The sequence below is a fragment of the Solenopsis invicta genome, chromosome 8, assembly GCF_016802725.1.
Source record: "Solenopsis invicta isolate M01_SB chromosome 8, UNIL_Sinv_3.0, whole genome shotgun sequence".
NCBI lineage: Eukaryota > Metazoa > Arthropoda > Insecta > Hymenoptera > Formicidae > Solenopsis > Solenopsis invicta.
In genome coordinates this window covers 10755057-10772133 of record NC_052671.1, presented here as the reverse complement: position 1 = coordinate 10772133, position 17077 = coordinate 10755057, and the positions used below count along the sequence as shown (strand labels likewise).

The 17077-nt window shown below is 34.9% G+C and overlaps 1 protein-coding gene across 2 annotated transcripts in view; it reads left to right on the top strand.

The window, feature by feature from the left end:
* LOC105195506 (enhancer of filamentation 1) overlaps positions 1–17077 on the top strand; it is an 81772-nt gene that overhangs the window by 42998 nt on the left and 21697 nt on the right. The window contains exons 2-3 of one of the 2 annotated variants that reach the window (XM_026135951.2): positions 5152–5298; positions 10079–10228. In XM_026135951.2, coding sequence (XP_025991736.1) covers positions 5152–5298; positions 10079–10228 — 297 coding nt within the window. Of the gene's footprint in view, positions 1–5148; positions 5299–10078; positions 10229–17077 lie in introns of both variants that reach the window. The other variant, XM_026135950.2, reaches the window with a different exon arrangement.

The window sequence follows — 17077 nt, the reverse complement described above, 5'->3', positions numbered from 1 at the left end:
TTTCTAGATCTACGTTGAGAGAAAAAAAATGTGTTAAAATTGAAAATTTGTACTTGACACAAAGAAATTATTTATTCGATGAGCCCTAATAGCTTATGTACTTGCAGTCAAGTTAAAAATTTCTAATTGAAATATTTATGTAAATAAATGAAAGAAATAATATTTAATCAAGTAATTTTTTCTTGCAGTTCTAGATAATATTTAATGTTAAATTATTTTTATAATTAAGATAATCAGATTTTTTAATCTAAGATTAAGTTTAATATTATTAGTTTATTTATAAAATCATTATTTAAATATAAAAAATGTAAAAATACAAAATTATATATTACTGAAGGTAATAACTACTTACTTGAAAGTAAATATTTTTATTTAAATAGAACAAACAAATGCTTGCGTCAAAATATATTGTTTTAAGAGAAAATGTATTTTTTCCATTTAAACATATTTTTCTCTCAGAGTAATAATAGAAAAATAAGACAAAATTAGACAGTGTTCCAATATTAAAATGAACATTTAAAAGGATTAATTGCTCATGAAATGGTAATATCAAAAGTGATTCTGTTATGTTCCGATAGGCAATCCAAAGATATATCAATTTCTCATTAGCGTGGCTTTTAACATTTTATTACAGGTGCACGCAAGACAGCAATTTACAATAATGTTGAGAGCATTTTTGTGCAGTCAGGCGAACTATTAACTCATTGTCGGTGAACGTACAATAACAGTAATGCCGCCAGGAGAAAAACCGGAGCCGGTAACCGTGACGATACTTCGCTTCCTCCTGAAACGGCACGTGTCTACAAAGCGGTTTTAACCCTCCGCAAAACATGCTCCGTTGAACGTAGTATTTGTATAGGGCTACTTACCTAAGGCGCACGTGCTCAAATCGAGTATGTGTGTGTGTATGTGTGTGTGTGTGTGTGTGTGTGTGTGTGTGTGTGTGTGTGTGTGCAGGAGCGGGGGAGATGGGGACTGGTAAATATCCTTTATAATTTAAATTTCAAAACGGTTCATCATTAAGGAGTATATCGAAAAATTTGATATGCCATCTGATTAGTGCTCTTCCGCCCTTGGCATTCTTTCCGCTTTCCGTATAATCGTTCAAATACAACACTATACGTATCTCAAGTAAAAAAATGTGACTCGATGCAACTTGAATTTGTAAATTTTTTAATTCGTAAATCTTTTTAATTTATACGTTATTTTTATGTCTTACACAAAAAAAATAGATTGAATGATTTAGCAAAACTGTATGCGCGAGTTCAACATCTATAACTAAGAGATTTGAGAACTCAATAAAGAAACCATGTTTGAAAGCAACGAATCGTTGAAGAGCAACTAATTCTTTGTTACAATGAAAATGCTATTATATAATAACAAGAAGTTTTCTTCATTACAGCAGCAAAAATATGCGTCATCTCAGCTAATACATTTTGTTAATTATATTTGATTAATTTTTACAGAAAGCTGTATTGCTGCATTAACAAATTTGCTATACCATTGTAACAAATATGATTAGTTATAATGGCTAATTTTATTCAGTTGTAAAACTATGCTACTTTAACATAGAAAGTTGACTGTCCGTATATTACGGTTATTGACCTGTTGAATCGGTAAAGTTCTTAATTGAAATGTTAACAAAGTTTTTCCATATTATTTCGGAAGTTAAATGAGTATGTTTATATATACACAACAATTTGGTCTTTAATCAGTAGGTTTAAAATTCTTTCACTGAAATAGATGCACGTTTGCGTGTATCACCGATTGTAATTCGATCCAATTTCGATCCTGTCAACTCAGTTCTTTTCAATCAAATAGAAATGATTATTCTTATCAAGGGGATTATGCAAAGGAGCTAACGCGAATGGCGAAGCGTGCCTCTCCCTCGGTTTGATAAATCGAGTTAGCCATGCGTGAATCATGGAACGATCACTTTTAATCCTCCGGTTTCAAGTTAGAAAAATGCAGAAAAGGAATGCGTAACAAAAATAATTGTATTTTCCGTGACGCGTTTGAAAGTAACTTCGTTACGTGTAAACGTAAAGAACTATTTGACTTTGCCACGGATGTTCTTGATTCAACAATAACAAACGCAGATGCTCTTTTTTACCCCGAACAATAGAAGGACTGCGTAAATACAGCCTCCAGTAGAGCACGGACCACCCTCGAATGGCATTTTGTACAGTAGTTATCAACGGCCGTCGCTTTTCATTTTAGTCTGCACTGTTGAAATTAAATTTTAAATATCAGCGAATTTAAAATTCAATTAATATTAACACATTTTGTAATATTTTACACTTATAAAGTATAATTATACGCCAAAATTCAAATTGAAGTTATATTTTTACCAAGTTTTGTGAAAATTCCAGTTCTAAATATGGTGAATTTATTTACTTTATATAAAAAAATTGAAATCAAAGTTTACAAGATGAAAAATATTTTATTACACAATAAAGTCTCTTTATAATTAAATATATTAAGTATGAAATATATATTACACGTTTTTAACAAATAGCCTTCTATAAAATTTTAGCTTTTTATAAAATTCTATTGGCACATTTATACTTTTTATTATATATTATATTTTTTATATAATAAAATTTGTCCTTTGCAGTCCAAAATAAAAGTTTTCAAGTTACATGTACATTTATGTCAGTATATTGTTGATTTTAAACAAATCAAATACTAATCTCTAATAATTTACAAAAAAATTATTGCTTCACAAAATTTTATGTAGACTGCATCAATCTTTGAGTGCTTTAGCGCACAACTATGCCTGGAGAAACTTGTCAGTGCAAAGGTCGTAAGTGCATGTACCTGCGCGTCAGGCTTAATGTTCGGGGCAGACGAGCGTCCTTTTATGGCAAGTCCTTTCACGAACTGCATTCTTGACGGGCTTTCCATCGCGTTCACAGCGCGCAACCTGGTTTCGAAAATAGGATCGATATAGGTATTCGGTCCACAATGAACTTGAAATATCAATACAAATAGAGATGGGCCAGAGATAGAGATAGACTGTCCATGTACAGATAGATACGCAGATAAGGTAAGCTTCCCTTCAATTGAAAAAAAAAAATGGAAGGTGTAGTAAAATAAATCTGTTATCTAAAAAAAAAATTGTTTGGAAAAATAAGCGGAAGAATGAATTATTTGAAAGTAAAAATTAGTACATCTAAAATCTTACAAATTATTCTTTAGAGAGAAAAAGTGAATTTATTTCAGGAAAATTTTAGAAAATTATTTTGATACTTTTTCATATATTTGATAAATACGTACGCATCTTCAAGTATATTTGAAACTTTTAATTCTATTCTATCAATTAATTTATTCTATTAATAAATATTTAAAAAATATTCAATTCGGGGGTCATTAAGAAATTCCGCATAGAAAATCAAGTTTCTATTTACAACGCTGGTATATCTCGTGTATTTGAATGTGGATTTATGTATCGCAATGCAATGAGATACTGCTCATTGTATACGATAGTAACGTAAGAGTAAAGAGCCTTTACCGCGCGTGCACATTGAAGCGACAGCGATTCCATGTTAAAGAGCTGACTACGAGAGAAAAAGGAAAGATTAGAGCAGAATTGTATATAACGTATCATGCACAAAATGGAATTTCATAATGCAACTGAAGCATTATTAACCTAGCAGAACTATAACGGATTTTGCTAAAAAGTTACCCTTCTGGTTGTTTGAACAAATAATTATAAATCAACTTCATTAACATTTATGAGGTTTGAAGTGTATATTATCCGTACGGTATTCACACTCTCTTTCCCGCTAATTCCCGGTTAATTATTCTTGTCTTGTTCTAGTACGAATTAATTATCAAAGTTAAACCATTAACGGTAACGGAATAAGAATGAACTTTGTTACGAATGAATTATCTCATCGATTTATTACCAGCGAACGGAATTTTACTTGATTCAAGAAAATTAAATTCCACCTTTTCCCTACTATTACGATCATTAACATTGAGATATATCAAAGTTTCTCTCATTTTCTCTCTTTTTAAATATTTCTCTTTTTTACCGCTACATTTAGTCACAATTACACGGACAACTTCCTTTCCCATAGAATTCCTCCCCGCGAGCGTATCTCCCTTTCGCTTAAACGTACCGCGTTAAAACGAATTATCACCGCCGCGAGAGCTCGATTTTCCACACGGTCTTCATGGAAGTGCAGGCAATTACATTTAATAGAAGCACCCGCGCTAATGATCATAGCGACGCGTTAATTCCGCGGCGGCGTCGTCGTCCGCGCCGGAACTTCGCCGAAGAACGCTGACATCAGCGCGTTCGCCAGCGAGCTAGAGCGAGTGGAGCGAGAAGAAAAAAGCTCTTAGTGATACGAGAGGGACAACGCGAGCGTCGGCAGGCGTCGGCAGGCGCTTCAATTGAGCTCGCTTGAGAGGGAAGACAGATCTCGCCGCAGCTTCCTCGTAAAAGTCGCATCTATCGCGCGCTGCACTTCGAGGGGGACCCGGGATCGCCGTTTAAGTGATCGTTACGTTCTCTTCTTGGCGCGGCGGAACGACAGACGATCTCTCGAAATAGACGCGACAGATGGACGAGTGCGCGGAGGGGTGGGCTGTGGATGCTACGATTTTATGGATTTAAATTGGCCAAAGGGCGCGCACTGCCGCGAGGCTGCTGCTGCTGCTGCTGCTACTGCTGCCTTTGCTGCTGCGTGCCCAATTGGCGCGCGCGCGACGCGTAGAAACCACCGACTCGTTGACTTTTCGAATGAAACCAATTTGCTTCTGCGGCGGCACCGATACGGCGGCGACGTGCCATCTGCCCGCAATACGGTATCGCGCATCCGTCGCCGCCGTCGCCGCCGTCGAAAGTGTCGAGTCAGAGGAGCTGCACAGGGGGTGTCCACGAGCGGAATTCGTTGCCGCGAAACGCTGAATAGAGACGTTGCGGAAAACGATCTGCAGCCTGTCACGCGCTGTTCCGCGCGGACCGATCGACACCCAATGACATTAGGAATATCGATTTATTGACATTCGCGAATAATAAATTTTGTTTCGCGCGGCGGCTTCCTCTCTATCAACTTCCACTGTTGTTTTCCCAACTGTACTCTTTTTGTTCACTGCTCTTTTGCTCACTGATTTCCTTTTTTTTTTGCGTTGCAGCAGAAATGCGTGAAAGCGCGAGCTCTGTACGACAATATCGCCGAGGCGCCCGACGAGCTGGCTTTTCGAAAAGGCGACGTCCTCACCGTACTGGAGCAGAACACCGCTGGTCTTGAAGGATGGTGGCTGTGCGCTCTGCGAGGTCGACAGGTACTTATTTTAAACGACGTAAATTTTACAGCCACGGATCTTTCGCAAATTGAACTCTTTGAACCTCGCGAGAGCCTTGTAAAACAACATCGTACAATGTAGGAAATTCCTGTATGTAAATTCTGCTAGTTTTGTACCTCGAATAAACGTATTTGTAGATTACAATTTTTTTTTTTTATCTCTGTAGAGACGATCGGTTCATTAGTTTTGCTTTATTTCCGTATCCTATGATCCGTCTGTAATAAATATCGAAATTCTAAATCGGATTACGATCCAATTGCTCTTTCCCCTAATCGAAAATGTATATTAGGTGTACGTGCAATACACGAAACTTCCTCGTATTATATGTTTGGAAATTCCGCTTGCGTCTCCATTAGCTACGTCTCTCCTCGTTCTATTACGCTCCAATGGAGTTTATCCATCATATTAACGAGGAGCACGCGTCGGATACTTTCACGTAATTAATAATACTTCGTATTATATTATCTATGCGCGTCTCTATAATGCATAAGCGAAGATCCAGATTCCCGCCTCTTTCTCTCTCTCTCTCTCTCTCTCTCTCTCTCTCTCTTGATGTTATTACTATCGCGAAAATAGAACGTCCGACTGTGATGATCCAGTCTCGTGGACCTCCGTCTTCGGGCAGATACTAGATACGACTGCGCACAGACGTGATTATCGATCATTCAAAATCGTCAATACTTATGCTCATTCAAATAGAAAGGAAAGAACGAGCGAAGAACAAGAGACAAAGGAAATTTTTCCTAAATTACAAGTAATCAAAGTAATGAGGTTTTATGAAGCAATTTAATACAAGCGTATAAAATACACCAGAGAATTTGTTATTAACCCAAAACGTGTGCGGTTCTGTTAGGTAATAATTGTACTACTTTTGACTGTGCCAATTTAATAATTGCTTCATTTCGATTTAATTTCACAAATTTCCCATCTCGCTTGTGTATTTTTCGCCTTGCTGAATGAAATGTCAAAGAGATTCGTATATTTTTAGATTAAAAGTCAGTGATTTTTTATGAATTTTATTTTTATCTTTTTTTTCAATTCCTGTATACTTATTCTATATAACATACATACATATATATATATATATATATATATATATATACTTTTTTTTTTAACATATACATATATTTTATATAACACATACTTCTTTGTGCAAAATATCTTCCATATTATTATCTCGAGCTCTTTAATATTTTGCTTCCTAAATTTTATATATTCTCATTCCCGACGGCCCTTCATGATGCTCCATTGAAACGGCGAATTTATCTCTGGCGGTAACAAAGCTGTCGTCAGCTCCTACGTACAAGTGCCTCGCGTGTACGAGGTTGCTTATGCACATCTGTATAATGCATATAAAAGCCGATGCACCAATGCGGCCCCGGAGGTTCTCGAGGTATGACGAGGCAACGTTATTATCGCGGAAATGGGACTAACGATCGTGCATTGCAATTACCTTCGATATACCAGCTAGCAGCAGTCTCATGTCTGCGATACTAACCATCGTAAATACTTCAACATTTACTAACTTAAATGGAGAAAAACAAAACTCATCTAGACACACGTAAAGTTTCGTGACAATTCTCGATAAAAGAAATAGGTAGACAACTGTCTTTGAAGCTACTCAAAAGTAGTGAACTAATATAAAATGTAGAGGAAAATTGCCAATATTAACACGGGTCTCCTAAAGCGATACTCTCTCGCATTTCTCGAATACTGATGGAAAATATGGTCTGCTTAGATAATTAAAGAAATAAAAATGCATTATAGTTTATATAACTGTTGATTTTTTTCTATACCAAATGTACTAAAAATAAATTCTTCAAAAATAAGAATAAAATTTATATGATTTTTATTTGCAAATTGCACAGTGCATCAAACAATTATAGTGAATTATATTAGTGATAACATTAAATCATTTTACGTGTTTATTTCACATCTCAAAACTGTTCTATTGATTTTTTACTCTTTTTTATTTTTCTTAAAATACGGTTTTAAGCATAAAATCGAGGTGCAATTTAAACAACTGGTTGATTATCGACTGCTTGTACACCTGTCAATAAGATAGACTATAAGATAGTAAAGCTATATATAGAATACAATAAAGACACATTATTAGGAGACATTTTATCTATTAAATTAGTAACCTAATCTTTATTTATCGTTGCGCTGTATATTGCGTTTTATAAAACAGGTTATTGTGTTATAGAATAAGGTATTTTTATGTAGAAAAAAGTATTTGTATAAATCGACAAAAAATATTTTACAATGAAGTGAAAGACTTTTAAGAATCTTCATATATATTAACCATTTTATGCAGATATTAAAGGGGAAAAAACAGAAAAAATGAAGCATTACACTGCTTACTATAATTATAATATGTCAGTTTTAGAGAGTTATTTTATTAGACGTTTATTTTTGTTTATCTAATTACGAAAAACATTAAAATTGCAAAATTTAAAATGATATTGTAAAGAATGCTACATTATCTAATAGAAGACACTTTGTAGTTTGTATTTATTTTCAAAATTTTATTTTCAGTTTTTGTTTCAAAAATTTGTTTCAAAAACAATACAAAATCAAAGTGATATTGGTAAGTAGTGGCGATCTTCCTCTAACTCTAATTTCAACCAACGTAAATTAACTTTGATCTCGGTTTAATTATTCATTATCTTTTTCTAGTTTTAAAAATTAGGAAAAGATAAAGAGTAAATTAAATCGAAAGCAAATCAAACTAAGATCGAAGTTATTAATCTAAATTGGTGGAAATGGACATAAATATAAGTAATTAAGCATCTCGCGTAATAATTGATTTAACTTTCAATTTATTTAATTAATTCGCGCGTGCGCGTGTGTGTGTGTGTGTGTGTGTGTGTGTGTGTGTCGTAGGTAATGTTTTGAAAATTCCGCGAGGTCGTCTATACGTTCAACGTAGCCGTAACCTCGAATCTACCTCGGGTCCACGACCTCGGGCAACCTCCTCGCCGCACACGTCGATCTTATCGAGCCACTTTTCCTGAAATGATCTTCGTTTGCCGAAACACTCGTCTCATCGCCGTTACCGCTGCTATACTAACACAATCCGTTTGGATATATATGTGCGACTGTAATTGAGAGTAAAGGCGATGTGACGTGGGTGTAGGATGATTGAATGATACGGTCTCCTGATCTTTATTGGAAACTGAGAAACTTTTGACGTCGTCGAAATAGACTATTGTTAGAGGTATCGGTTGAACCAGCGGTTTTGCAGATATTTCCGCGATCTCTTGGTGGATTGGAGTTATTGGGTTCTTATCCTTTTTAGAGAGAAATTCGCCGCTCAATCGTCGAAGCTTAATTAAAACTAAATGATTCTATTTTAACCTGATTCTATTTTAACCTGATTCTCTCTATCAATCTCTTGTGTTATCACGCTTCTGCTTTGATTGCATTTGGATGGATGATAGTAACGTGAAAGTCAATAATGCTCAATTACGAAAAGGGCTGGTGGAAATTCCCCGTGTAAAACTACGAATTGCTGTTCTACAAAGTCGAAAATAGATAATGATAAGTCAAAAATATAACAAAATATATTACGTAATTCTTTACAGTTTTTTTCTGGGATTGCGAAAAGGGTGAATGACCTTATAGACATTGTCAACATAAATTATTAAATTGCTCGTCAATTTAATGTGTTGCATCGCAGATTCCAGCTTCATGTAATGGATTATGTTTTAAAAACCGACAAAGTTCTTATATTGACAGTATTTCGTTATATTTCCGATTTAATTCTTCCAAACCTAATCCCTTTCAATTTATCTATATACTCTCTAAATTCTTTGGAGTGGAATCCCACTCTAAAAGTGTGAAAATACTGCCAGTCTTGATAAAGAGTGGCAGTACTTTCACACTTTTAGAGTGGGATTCCACTCTTTTAGATGAAATTCCACTCTAAAGAATTTAGAGAGTACAATGTTAAACTCGCGGAAATTCTGTCTATACTTCTCGCACATGCCTCGCGTTTTTTTTCTGCTGAGAATTTTATTATAAAAAAAAATCTGAACTCTCGACGAGTATCAGTAAACTCGAGATCTTACCGCGTTGGCAATGTTCCATCGAAAGCGCGTATAACTTGAGATTTATGAGTTACAACTTCGTAGTACTCGAGATAAACGAATGAGTTACGCGGCATGCATCACTCAGTGACGACGGAATGGCGCAACGGAGGGTGTAACGTTTATTTTCGTCTCGATCTCACGAAATTACACAAACTCGCGACGCATTCACAGACGGTTAATTGGGGAGCCTTCTTTCGCTCGAGAGTCCTTCCCGATGCGTGCGAGTGGGCCGAAAAGTTGCCGTGCCTTTTTAGGGAGGAAGAGTAGGCGGACATAAAAATTAAGAACAGACGATTAAAAGTACAACAGATAGTAAATAATAATTTTAAAAAAATTGAAATTTACTTGCCTTCAAAAAATTCACGATTGCGGACTTTATGGAAATTTTTATCTTAATTAAGAATCTCTTTGATAAATGAGAAATAAGAAGTTGTAATTTCAATATAATAGCTAGAAAAATACTGGAAATGTAACAATAATTTAAATTGCCGGTTTCTTCTGCTTTAAGGAATTTTTAGCTGTAAGAGAGAGAGAGAGAGAGAGAAAGTGCATTGAATTTTGTTCAAAATGTATCGACAGAACATGCGCGATTAAAAATTTATTCGTACGGAACGTCAGAGTCGAGTTGTTGTTGCGTTGTTGTAATCTTTTTTTTTCTGCCCTAGGGCATCTGTCCAGGAAATCGATTGAGGCTTCTGGTTGGCCAATACGATACCGGGGGTTGTTTGGTCGGCAGCAGGGCCGACCTAACCATTGCAGAGGATGGCATACAGAGACACGGGAAAAGGCGTAGCTGGCACGTACAGCCCAACAGGGTGAGTTATTCGAAACTATTCTTAAATCGCACATACTTTCAATTCATATGTATAGACTTATGTGCCTATACATATGTATAGACATCATATTTTGCGCGCCTATGTCTATTCTTACATCGCAAGCGGAAGTAGATTCTACATTGCTTACGTATGATACATTACTGAGTTAGTCTTCGTCTGCGAACTAACATTATTATTCGAGCCTAGAATCAACTAGAATTATGTCAAAAATTTTGTAACATAAAAGATACGTGAACAATTGCAAAACTGACGTAATTATCAGGACACAAAGAAAAATCGAAGTTAAAGATTCGTATAATGTGCTACACGGAGAAAACCTTTCATTATCTTTTTACCGCAAAATTTACTAGAAATTTATGATGATAAATTTGTAACAATTTGGCAACCTATTGAATATTATGAATACTGATAAAAATTTTGTAAATATTCAAACACATTTTATAAACTTTTTAATAAAAATTATTACAAAATTTTCTAAGGCAAAATTTCTACATTCGAAACACAATTTTCTTATATAATATATAATAATTAATAATATATAATTAATAATATACGAAATTTGTATTTATATGGTTGTAATAATAAATACATACATGATTTTTTGAAAAATACGCTTCGTAAGATTCGAAATTCGAGATCAAGAGTCTCCTGCCTAATATACTACATTTTTTTTTATTCATACATGGCGTTATATATTATCTATTTATGATATAAACAGCATAACAATTAATTTACTACATGGTGAAGTTATTATGAGTGATTAAGTCAGATTGAAAATATTATGCTGCATTATAAAATTTATATAAGATATTGTATGTTTTATCGTTATTTGATATTCATTCTATTTAAAACAATAATGAATCACGAACTATTAAACGTATTTTTAAATCATTGAAATTTCAATATACATTTCAATAAAAATAATCTGCACACATATTTTACCGTGATTGATAAAATATAAAATGTGTGCGGTAGATATTAATAAATCAGAGTAAATCACATTAAATTCTTCGAAATACAATTTTGCCCTACGATTACCATTTTCAGGATAAATTTTATGAGAAAAAACCCCCTCCGTGCGTAAATACTAAAACGTAATGTATTATACATATATTAAACGTGTCGGATCTTCAAAAGATCGCGATAAACGCTCTTTGAATATCATGGCTCTAACTTTATTCTATATTTAAATGCGAGTTCTTTACGCCCGCAAGGGGAATTCTAAAGGATTCGCGCGAACGCGTGATTACGACGCTCATTTTTCCGTGCCTGGTATTTGAATGGCGTTTTATTGGCCCGACTGCAACAGCTGGCTTCTCAAATTAATACATCCGCGATCTGAAAAGGCACACGAGAGCAAGGGGAGACCACCGATCGATCATTTGTAAACGCAACTACAGGGTCTCCCAAACACGATATATCTGATTGGTTCACAAATTTATGCGTTCCTGTAAAGAGAATTTTAACATGAGAAAATATAATTTACGTATTTAACTAATTTTATTTATTAACAGCAATACGTTATATTTCATCAATAATTTTTTCAATTTATTTTACTCATAATCTAGGCACATAAAATTTACTAATCGAATGACGAGAATCAATCTTTCTAATTCTTATTTCTCGCGGCTTGAAAGTGTAGCCGCACAACGGACAGTAAAACAATCGCAGCTGCCGATAAAATAGTTGTTTATCGCAAGTTCGAGTTATTTCGTTTAAATAACTGAAAACTTAATTATCGAGAAGATAATCCTGTTTCAGTGTACATTGCGACGCATGTAAATTCTGACAATAAATTGACGACAGGAGATTTCAATGAAACGAAACGTTTGTTCGTCCGTGAGGAATACGAATCGATATCTAATTTATCTCTCTCTCTCTCTCTCTCTCTCTCGCATAGCTCTCCGTGTAATTTTTTTTATATACAGTATATACTGCTCTCCGGTTTTTCGCGGATGTGACAGGCAATTCTTTATCGGAACGCGGGTGAGCTAACAAAACCACGAACATTCCGTGTTACTTTCCTGATTTTTTATTTTGGACAATTATATCGCCTCGCTGGTCGCAGATTGGGAGACCCTGCGCCGCAGAATTGACAATGGCGCTCGAGCGACGGTTCATTGTGCTCGTCGTGGGGGTCGACCTTTTACGCCCCCACATTCGCTGGAACGGGGATCTGTCAAAATCAGCTGACTGCCACTTGGTTCGTTCGACTCTTCTGCATGACCGTCGTCGCAGTCATCGTTGCGTATCTGGCTCTGTCGCGGTTTAACATCTGCCACTGACATCGATTCGATTAAATGAATACGAACGCGGTCGATTAGGGCGTTTCGCGTTTGTTCACTGCGTAGCGCCAAAGCGAAAGTAATTGCCTTTGTTGTTGGTATTTAAAAATATCACTGATTTCTCTCAAATTAATTTAATACAGAAAGTTTTGGAAAATTTTATTTTTTTATTGTTTGAATTTATTTTTTAACCGTGACAAATTATTCGAATTACTCTGTGTATGTATTCGTGCACAATTTTAATCTTTATCAATTTAATTCCTGTTTTTAAATCTAATTTTAATTGTTTAATCCTGAAAAAAAAATAATCGTTTAATATTTTGAGGCTTAAGAATGTCGCTGATAAAATCAAAAATTCACTGATTCTCTAAAATTAATTATACATTAAACATGTATAAAATCCCAACATTTCAGTGCATTATAATGACCTTATCAATTCTAGTACAATTACGCCGGAAAATACAAGCTATTCTGAAAAATTTTTTTTAACGAGTTGGTGAATCATTTTATTTCTTATTATTTGCTTTTATTTTTTTTACAAATTATTCGAATTACTCTCGTACGTATTCACGCAAAATTTTAATCTTTAATTTAGTTGTCCTCTAATTTCAACTTAATTCTAAAATTTGTTTTTATTTTTGAGTCTTTAAACTATTTAAAAATTGGCATGTTATCTAATTTGGAACCCGTTCCTGATTGGTTGGAAATTTATTAATTTAATAATCGTTCAATTAATTAATATAAATATAAAAATTGCATAAATAATGAATTGATCAAAGAGCCTGCATAGCGTGTGCTGTTACGTTCTAGTTACTTAATTAATATTTACTTATTTAAATTATTTAATTTACATTAAATTCATAGCAGAGAGCAGAATTATTATTATTATTATTCGGTTGAATTTTCCAATACGTCCGTCTCGAACGGTGATCTCCGGATGTTTCGAGACTTGCTCTGGTCTTTCATGGGCAATGTATTTCGGGGTAGAGCGCGTCGAAGACGGTTGGCTCCTTGTCGGTGCTGGCACTGTCTCGAACTCTTCTTGTTTCCTGGCTGGTCTGCGAGAACTTTTTGCTCCGCACGCGATCTTCACAGACGAACATCCGGACATATCTCCATCGTCGTTGTCGTCACGGTGTGTATGTGTGTTTCTACGATAGAAATACGACGCTGTCGACGTCGTCGTCGCAGGGTTAACGTAATGTGAATGTGCTTTTCTGCAGCGCGGCAACGTCACGCGGGTGATTGCACTTGAACGCGAGTATTTGCAGGTGACAGAAGAGAGCACCCGTCTGCTTTGGTTTACCATGATTTAGTTTAATGCTGGATCCCAGCTTTCTTTCATTTTTTTTTAATCCTTTCTTTTTTCCCTTTTGCATTTTTTCTTTATCTTCTTTTCTTTTAATGACAGTGAAACATCGTGTAATTGTAAACTTTACGCAGAGTTAATAGTTGAGAACAAAAAGCTAACGTGTAAATCTGCTTGATGTAATTATTCCATAAACGCTCCGTTTTTCTTTTTGCAAAGCAAAATATAAAGAAAAAAACAGCCAATTACGAGCAAATTAATTAAGTTTGTAAATTACATAAATATTAAGAGAATAATTTATTTTCCTATAAAGTATTATGCAGGCGTTTCAACTATGCTCAATCTTCTTTAGTTTAACATAAACTATTCTGGTAATACAAAAACTATTTTAACCCGCATAATTAATTAACAATAAGACTAAGTATAATCAAAACGTCTGTGTAATATTTTATAGAAAAATAAATTCTCAATATTTATGTAACTTATCGATTTAACGATCAGCTAATTTGCTCGCAAGTCGATCGTTCTTTTCTTCTATTTTCTGCATGACGTAAATCCCTCGCAAATAACACAATTTACTGTCTGCGTCCGTCGTGACACATCACTCGAACAACTTGTACAGCTTCAACATAAACGTGTGTCAAATTTGCATTTTAAGGATACGCATTAATAATCATAAGAAAGAAAACATCGCTGTCACTCTCGCATATCTATTCCCGCATATTTACGATCGAACAACTCCGGGAATGTAAATTTCACGGCTCGAAAACAATCGATAGGCGATGGGTCCTCGAATGCCTCACGCATGTCTCCCGGCAGGGTATTACCACCCTCTATGAAACCGCCCCCCCCCGAGCCGCTCCACCCTCTCACCCGCCCTTCCCATCCATCGCTACAGTGGCATACCATCGTGTTGTGACGTTCCGAGGCGATTTACAAAAAGCCATTCCCATTCTGCAAGATACCCTACAAGGGACTACCTTTTCTGACGCGAAGGTCCGCGGATGTCCTTATATGTCCGCCGATTCTGGACAATGTCCACTTTCTGACGTCGCTACTCTCCGCTCCTCTTCTCCTCCGCTGCTTTCTTTGCAACGCGAATGTGTATGGGAGCACACCCGCGCGCGCACGCACGTAATGGGAACCCATGGAGTCATCTCCATGGAATGTCTCGGGCGGTTAGGCTCAAAGAAGAGCGGACGCGTTTCATCCTGCATCTGTATACATCCACAAGTTCTCTTCCTCGGTCGCGTACCCTTGCGCACTTCTCTTTCCGTCTTTCGCTGGTTACTTTCCCGACTTCCGAGAATAGCTCGTGGTGCATGTTTTTACATGCAGAGACAGAGAGAGAGAGAGAGAGAGACCGCGACTATTCGAGTCGTAACATGAAACAACTATAAATCAATGATAAAAAAATAAGTTAAAGGACAGTGGTGGAAAGATAAGAAAATCAGAGATAAGAAATAGAGAGATAAAGTATGATATGCATCGCATGTTAATTTTATTTTTAAACTTTAGAGTGTATCTTTTAAATCCAAATATATACTTCTTTTAATTCAAAATACGTAATGTAATATAAAATTGAAGAGTTTTCTACAAAAACCAAATAACTCTATTTTTCTTTAAAAATAGACTTCTGCTTTTCCAAATTATATCACCAAATTAAATTAAATCATTTTCCATCGGTAACATTGCGAACAATTTTGTTCCGGCAGAAATCAAACAGAAAATGGAAAATACAAATATTGTAAATAATAAATATAAAATTTCTGGCAAAAATCAAACAAGCTCAGGGGTCTTTTTAGTTTTATTTTTATGGATTCTTCAAAATATTAATCTTGAAGTCTAAATCTTTTTATTATACCTATTATATGTCCGAAGAAAAATGATCATATTTAAACGAATGTTTTTGTTAAAAACAACTTGCAAACTTTTTTGAATAAAAAATATAAAAATTATTGCTTTATATTTTAAATAATATTTCTTTTATTATTATTAATATCATAAAAAAGTAAATGCAAAATATTATACGATAAATAGATAATAAATATAAAATTCCCACGAGAAAGAGTCTAGATGTTTCTTTTTGCTTTTAAATAGATTCTTAAAATATTAATTAAAATCTATAACTTTATTCTTATGTGTCTATTACTTATATGTCCGCAAAAAAATTATCATATTTGTACAATGAACGAATCAAAGATAGCAAGTTCTCTTTGTTTTCTAAAAGTTCAATTTTTTTAACTTGTTTGGACTTTTTTTTATAGAAAATTCTTCAATTCCAATACATAAATTTATACATACATTATATTTTTGCATTGCTGAAGAAATTGAGTGCAAAGTTACTTTAAAAATGATATAGAGTGAATTTAATATTTCTCTATTAAAAACAAAATATGCATGAGTTAGAAACTTTTATTGCGCTCTACATTTTCAGAAGAACTTGTGATTCAGTTTTAAAGCTGTATTTTATGCATTTCAAAGTTACATTCTCATTAACAAAGTTTAACATTTATATTTACATTTTGCATCCTTTATTATATATTATCCAAACATTTTTTATGCTTGAGAGAAAGATGAATACTATTTTCTGATGCATTGATAGTTGACCATGTCTCCGACAACTACGTTTAATTTATACAAGAAATTTGCGTTGCTAATCGTTGATGAAAACGAGACATTTTGTAGTATCTAGGCAACTATATTCGCTGTCTATATATGTTACGAGTATTTAAATTCTCGAAGAGACACAAGAGGAGAAACACGAGCGCACGCACGACGAAAGGAGCTTCGCACACCGGTGATGTTAACTAGAATAACCAGATCGTGACACGTTTGACTACTTCGACGGTCTGCAACAGCCAGTGACGTATGTATATATACGTACGCCATTCGAATCTGGCGAACTCGATGCGACAAGTACAACTCGCTCGTATTTCCGCGTGGGCAGTGAACGCAGGAGCGATTTGGAAAGGCTGTCCTCTACGATATGAATGCCAGTCGAATATTTCGCGAGCGTGGAGTATCGTGAAAAAGTTATTTATATTGATACCTGATAAAATCATCGATTCGTTGAGATATATAAAGAGATATATAAAGAGTAATCCAATCAAGCGAAACGAACGGGATAAAATCACGTAGCAATTCTTGAAATTAGCGACGTTAGCTTTCTACAGCCTCTCGCCTTGCCTGCCTGTAATTAAAGCTTGAAAAACACGAATGTTTTATCGCATT